The following is a 7,500-nucleotide window of genomic DNA, read 5'->3' on the forward strand; positions in this document are numbered from 1 at the left end:
TACTCTCACAAATATCAGTGAATACCATTGGTTGCAAATATTTATTGCAGTGATTGCCAACAAATGTACCACTGAAGTAGGCCTGTCTGCCAATCTTGTGTTTGTTCAGCACCTGCTCTATTCTGTCTACAACTGGTCCCTCATATTTCCTGAAAGGTTGAAGGCCTCTCAAGGAAGGGGTCTTTGTTTTCTGTCTGTCACAGAGGCGCTTCACCTGCCTGACAGCCTTCCTGAATCCTACACTTGTGCCTTTCAGTGATGGATTTTCCTCTTTAGCTAGAGCACATGCTATCCTTTTATCCAGGTCATAGCACTCATCTTCCAAAAGGTCATTGTGCTTTTTCACAATTCCTAAAAGGATGTGAAGGTAGGGTGGAGCCACACGATTCACCTTCATGTCCCAGACATTGGGAAGAACAACATTTCTGAAATTCTTTGCATCTTCTTTCCTTCCACCTGATTCTCTGAACCTGGCATGGTCTCTTCTTATGCTTTTCAGAGTTCTAAGTGGGACTGCCGTCCGGTGTTCAGGACTGATCTGAAATTCTGTTTTTGTGGCTTCACACCAGAGACAAGGATGGCAACCCTGTGCTCCTGACAAACCATACATTTTCGTCAGAAAATCGTAATCTCCAAAAAGAAACAATTTCACTTTTTTCCCTTTCCAGTCCATCGAGTCAGTGCGCCTGATCTGCTCTCGGAATGGATCTAAAACTCTTCTGATGTTCTCATTGCTGTCTTTGGCTTCTACAATGCAAACCAGGAAGCAATTTTCTTTAGCATTTGGGTGTTCAACATTTCCAACAGACAGAACTAGTTTGAAGCTGCCACCTCCATGATCTCCTCCAATCTTTATCCAAATTTCATCTTGAGGAATGGTGTGATTGTGCCATGTCAGCTTGTTCATTTCTTCATATTGGTTCAGCAGATTGGAGACAAACGTTGGTAAGTCTGCCACACGTGCAACATATCTTGCCTTCACTATGTCTCTGTTTGTCAACTGATCATTAAATATTAGTCTAAGTTGGCTGACGTGGATTTCTCCACACAATAGCTTCTGTTGAAATTCTCTCTCTTTTTGTTCAGTTCCAAATGTTATCCCTAATTTTCTAGTCTGCTTCTTTAGCATCCTCAGTTTTGTCCAGCTCAGTGATAATGTCGTTCTGAGTTTCACTGCCTGCATGGAATCAATGTGTCCCTTCCCACACCCAGCAACTTCCAATATTTCTGTCCGTTTCCTTTTCTTTGTGAATCGCAGCTCTGTGCTTTGCTGCTTTATCAAGTCAGCCTCTGAAGAACCTGAAGTTTCTTTCCGAATACTGTTCAGCTGATTCATTCTTTTTTTCCTTGTTGGAGTACTGGCAATGGCTGAAGGTTTTCTAGGTATGGTAATTTTTTTTAGCACGAGTGGCTGACCCCCTGTTTTACAAACCACGGTCTGTTTATCACTTGACTCTGCCATTGTTTTGCGAACGAAGAGGGTCATATATTTTTTTTCAATATCTGTCAGTTCCAGTGATCTTTGCACCTGTTCAAATGGACGTACTTGTTTTGTGTTGTCAGTCTGAGATGACCTGTCTTTTACTGTTGCGTTTGAATGCAGTTTAGTTGCCTGTTCTGTTTGCTTTCCATTCACCATGTCCTTAGACTTATCTGTATCACTTATGCCAATCTCACTGCTACCACTGGCACTCTTCTGTAGGCTACGATCATCTAGATATTCACGAAGACACCTCCTTACTGCAGGTTTCACATGAGGTGTCGAAGACACTTCTGGCTCAAACTGTGAGTTTGAATCAGTGACACTGCTGTCACATAATCTTTCATTTATGCTGCCATTACAGATGTTCTCACTGACATCAGTGACATTCTCAGTCTCACTGCTGCTGCTGATACTACTGTTATCAGAAACTGTGTCACTGACTGTGCTGTCATTAATATTTTTGTTTGCACTGGAAATGCTGCTTTCACAAGCTTTGTCACTGGCAAAACTGAAATCTGTGTGACAAACACTTTCATCTGTGTCAGTGGCATTGCTGTTGACAACTTTGTCATTTACAGTGACAGCAGTGATACTGCTGTTGCAGACATTCTCATGTGCTGCAGTCATGGTGTTGGCACAAGCCTTATCTACAACATTGTCAGTGTTGTCAAAAAGCTCAACTGTGTTACTGGTACTACCATCAGCCACACACACCTCTCTAGAACTGACTGGAAAGTTCAGATTTGTAGATGTCAGTTTCTGGGATTTTTTAACACGTTTGAATGGTTTGGACCTCTCCAGAAAGGCATGACATACAGAACAATCTCTGTTCTTCCAATGTCTGCTCTTCAAACCTCTTGATTAAATTTACCTTTGAATGTGCTTGAAGGCTACGTAAATGTACTTTGTTGTTACACATCTCTGTTGAAAGGGTACATAATGACACCTTTTTATGTATCATTCTCATGCTGCCATCAAGTCCTCGCTATCATCCAGAAAGCCATTCCCGATATTTTCATCAAATGTCGATTTCCAAATTCGCTCATGCATGTACTGAGCACTGCACTTTTTCCGACACCGTTTTTTTTGTTTGTGACGTGCGGAACTTTCTGGCTTCAAAGGAGCGTGTCGAAGCTGACCCTGCGCTCCTCTGGTGGAAGTACCAGTGCACTCGCGATCCCAAGCCAGCACGGCATCGCACAGACACGCCGCAGGTCAGGTTAAAACATTAAAAAGAAAAGATAAAATAGCTATGAAATCCATGTTCCAGGGTCTTTTTCAGGGATAAAGAGCCATGAATCCTTGTTCAGGGTCCTTTTTCAGGGGTAAAAGAGCATGAAGTCCATGTTCCAGGGCCATCAATTTGAGAGTAAAAGAGCCGTGAAATCCATGTTCCAGGTCCTTTTTCAGGGGTTAAGGCCATGAAATTCATGTTCCATGTCCTTTTTCAGGGGTAAAGAGCCATGAAATTCATGTTCCATGTCCTTTTTCAGAGGTAAAGAGCCATGAAAACCATGTTCCAGGTCCTTTTCAGAGGTAAAGAGCCATGAAATCCATATTCCAGGGCCTTTTTCAGGGGAAAAGAGCCATGAAATTCATATTCCAGGGCCTTTGGCAGATGAAATTCATATTCCAGGGCCTTTGGCAGATGAAATCCATGTTCCAGGGCCTTTTTCAGGGGTAAAGAGCCATGAAGTCTATGTCCAAGGCTCTTTGGCAGGCAAGAAAGAGCCATGAAATCCATGTTCCAGGGCCATCAGTTTGAGCGTAAAAGAGCCATGAAATCATTCAGGGCCAATTTAGCAGGGGTAAAAGAGCCGTGTAATCCATATTCCAGGACCATCATTTTGTCAGGGGTAAAAGATCCGTAAAATCCATGTTCCAGGGCCTTCATTTTAGCAGCCGCCCCAGGAGAGAAGTTGCCATCGTTTCCAGAGCCCCTGCACAGCTTCTCTCTTCGAGCCATGCAGACCACAAGCATCATCGACAACAGGAAGGTGTGTGTGTGAGTGTGTGTGTGTGTATGTATGTGTGTGTTGGGAAGGGGGTCTCTATGGCTCTTGTGTGCAGACACAATCATCAAGATATTGTTGCTGGTGCTGTTTGTTAATTAAATGATGTCAAGCATGCTCTGTTTGCCGTCGTTGATTGTTGCCTGATCTTGTTTGTTGCCTGATAACAAGATCACTCTCCTTGTTTGCAAATCGTGTGGGGGTGGGGGTGTGGGTGGGTGTTATTCACAGTAACCACCATGTGTGTGTGTTTGTGCAAAGCAGTGACCATCCTCTCTCTCTTTGTTTGTGTGTTCTTCACAGTAACTACAAATCGTGTGTGTGTGTGTGTGTGTGCATTCTTCACAGTAGCCGTGAGTACAAATCTGGAAAAAATCACTTTCCCTGTTCGCAAATTTAGCGTGTGAGTGTGCGAGGGTACGCATGCTGTGTGTATAATATGCATACGCCCATAGATACCTGAACGCGTTTCACAGTAACCACCACATGGCCGCCCCTGGCGGATTTTTCAGTACAACTGCATCGAGCGGCGAGGGTCGGCTCCCTTGCGCACCGTCACAGTGAGGGACGCCATCAGTGACCTCCCCTCCATCTGCAGCGGCGCCACGGAGATGGAGTACGCTGAGGACCCTCAGACCCACTTTCAGCGACGGGTGAGTGTGTTGAGGGGGGTGGTTGTGGCCTGTCCTGAGCCTGAAAATGGCTACCTGCTCTCGACGAGTCAGCAGGTAGTACGGGTCTGCTCTGTTGTGGCATGGATGCTGCTGCTTCCACTTGTTGGCCTTAACTCTCTCCATACGAACGGCGAAAGAGACGACGTTAACAGCGTTTCACCCCAGTTACCATCATCAAAATTTTGCAAGCAGAAGGCTCTTATACTGAAGAGGTGAATGTTGACAAAGAATACCACAATTCTGACGACAGAAGCTAAAGGTTGGGTCTAAAGGTTGGGTCATTCAGACACCCACTGGACATCCGAGGGGTCTGTGTAGAGGAGAAGAGAGGACTGGCTGTACTGAGTGAGTTAAAGATGGTCCTGGATTCAGAGTAGTTGGTAGACCTGTTCATCTGCTCTTTCGTAGTGCCTTCCTTTGCCAGGGAGTAAGCAGTCTCGTTGCCAAGCCTGAAACACCACCTATACACGAAACTCCGTATTGGTGACACAGAGCAGTGCCCTTGCAGAACAGGCAGCCAGACAACAGAATATCTGCTGCAGTCCTGCCCGCTCCACCAAGCGCTCCGAGAGAAAACCTGGCCCGACCCAGTCCCATTGGCCTGGAAGATCTACGGAGGACTGGATGACCTGCGACGTACTGCTGCTTTTGTCGAGGAGACGAGGGAATCCATCTGATAAATGATGAACGAGACAACAACAACAGTGTGTCAGGGAAGTTTGAAGATGAGCTGTTTAAAAAGCTGTTTAACTCTTTCATTACCAGGTTTCTGTGTGGGAAACCACTCGTCCCCAGCGAGGCCAGATATCTTAACTTGCATAGTTCTGCTGGTTAGCTCCCCTGACCTTCCCCACAGACGACGCATCTTTTATGGGTAAGGAAATACAGTTACCAAAAAACAAATGTTAGAATTTTAATGAACTGAAAACTTGAAAACTGATCAGTAAGAACAAGTTAGTTGGGGACTGACGGGCGCAGTAGCCGAGTGGTTAAAGCGTTGGACTGTCAATCTGAGGGTCCCAGGTTCGAATCACGGTGACGGCGCCTGGTGGGTAAAGGGTGGAGATTTTTACGATCTCCCAGGTCAACATATGTGCAGACCTGCTAGTGCCTGAACCCCCTTCGTGTGTATATGCAAGCAGAAGATCAAATACGCACGTTAAAGATCCTGTAACCCATGTCAGCGTTCGGTGGGTTATGGAAACAAGAACATACCCAGCATGCACACCCCCGAAAACGGAGTATGGCTGCCTACATGGCGGGGTAAAAACGGTCATACACATAAAAGCCCACTCGTGTGCATACGAGTGAACGCAGAAGAAGAAGAAGAAGTTGGGGACAAAATATAAAAGTTCCTCCCTTCTTATGCCGTCTCAATGCTCACCAGTTCAGGAAGATAAAGCCTGCAGCATCTCCTCCTACCTGCTTCTGCGGTCTCGAAGACCAAACACCAGAACACATTCACCAGACCTCTCCCCGCTTGAAGGGGCTCAGAGACACCGTGTGGCTGACACCAACCCTAAGTGGAGTGATGGCCTAGAGGTAACGCGTCCGCCTAGGAAGCGAGAGAATCTGAGCGCGCTGGTTCGAATCACGGTTCAGCCGCCGATATTTTCTCCCCCTCCACTAGACCTTGAGTGGTGGTCTGGACGCTTAGTCATTCGGATGAGACGATAAACCGAGGTCCCATGTGCAGCATGCACTTAGCGCACGTAAAAGAACCCACGTCAACAAAAGGGTTGTTCCTGGCAAAATTCTGTAGAAAAATCCACATTGATAGGAAAAACAAATAAAACTGCATGCAGGAAAAAATACAAAAAAAAAAAAAAAAGGGTGGCGCTGTAGTGTAGCGACGCGCTCTCCCTGGGGAGAGCAGCCCGAATTTCACACAGAGAAATCTGTTGTGATAAAAAGAAATACAAATACAAAAATACTGCACACCAAGCTCCATGGCTGCAGACAGGACTTGGAGAGGAAGACGTCATTCATCAGACATACTGGACTGACACCATGAAGAGAGGCTGAAAAGAAGAAGAAAGTATCTCAATGATGGTATCTATTATCGCAGTACTTGACAGTCTCTCTGAAAGCGTTTGATATCAACCCTGACTCCTGGGAGGAATCTGCAGTGGACCGTGACAAATGGCGCGCTGCTGTGCACAAAGGTGCCAAGTTGTGCGAGGCCAACAGGACTGCTGCAGCTGTTCAGAAGAGGCAGGCCAGAAAGTCACGGGCAAACAAGCTCCCTGACAATGGTATGCCTGTTTTTGTCTGCCCCAACTGTCAGCAAACTTTTCGTGCGCAGATTGGAGTATTCAGCCATCTGCGCATTAACAGATAGATTCATGAGCATCCTCCCCCCCACCCCACCACCACCCTCCCCCCATACCCCAGCTGGATGACAACGATGGTCATCATCGATCTCGATGGACACACCACTTGACAGTATATTGTGTATTACCTCATAGTGCTAGGTCTTTTCTGTTCTCTTAAGCTGATACCACGGATTGACAAAAGCTTACTAATGGGCCAACAGCAAAGTGAGAGTTGAATGATCAATGGTTTCTCCATTGCATTAGGAAGTCATTTTACAGCTTGGTCTTTTATGAAGGACTATGACTCTCAAACTAGGAGGCAAGACTGCACTGGCCCTTAGTGCTGCAGCTTTCGGGGGTAGGCTGGTTGGCCTTTTGGGAACCACCCAACACCCGACTGTCCTAAAAACCCTCTTTGCCGAGAGAGTGGAGTTGTAACTTGAGACAAGACACCCTCCACTATAATCAAATTCTAGCCCAGATAGTCGGGACAGCAGTTGCCTCCTCTGCTGTTCTGATGGTCATAGTGGACACAACTGACTATCGTATATATACAAACTAAATACCTCATATAGTATACAGTGGCATGTGTGTGTGCAGAGATTCCAACTGTTACGATTTCGCCATAGTTTGTTACACTTGACTGCAGTTTGTTCCGAAAGCCAACTTCTAAATTGTTCCGACGAGTTCATTTTTGACTCACTTGTGTAAACAAAGTGAGTCTATGTTTTAACCCGGTGTTTGGTTGTCTGTGTGTGTGTGTGTGTCCGTGTGTCTGTGTGTCCGTGGTAAACTTTAACATTGACATTTTCTCTGCAAATACTTTGTCAGTTGACACCAAATTTGGCATAAAAATAGGAAAAATTCAGTTCTTTCTAGTCATCTTGTTTAAAACAATATTGCACCTCTGGGATGGGCACAAAAAAATTAAAAAAAGAAGACTAATAATATGCAAACTGCATTTACTGTTCTGTTTATATTTTTTGTATTCTCTAAACTTGGGACTTTGACCTCTT

The 7,500-nt window shown here is 45.4% G+C and overlaps 1 protein-coding gene across 1 annotated transcript in view; it reads left to right on the top strand.

Annotated features, from left to right (window-relative positions):
• The window catches only part of LOC143276047 (DNA (cytosine-5)-methyltransferase 1-like), a 97,783-nt gene that overhangs the window by 85,333 nt on the left and 4,950 nt on the right, over positions 1-7,500 (top strand). The window contains exon 30 of the mRNA XM_076580434.1: positions 4,008-4,148. Coding sequence (XP_076436549.1) covers positions 4,008-4,148 — 141 coding nt within the window. The remainder of the gene's footprint in view (positions 1-4,007; positions 4,149-7,500) is intronic.

Source organism: Babylonia areolata, chromosome 31, assembly GCF_041734735.1.
Source record: "Babylonia areolata isolate BAREFJ2019XMU chromosome 31, ASM4173473v1, whole genome shotgun sequence".
Classification (NCBI taxonomy): Eukaryota; Metazoa; Mollusca; class Gastropoda; order Neogastropoda; family Buccinidae; genus Babylonia; species Babylonia areolata.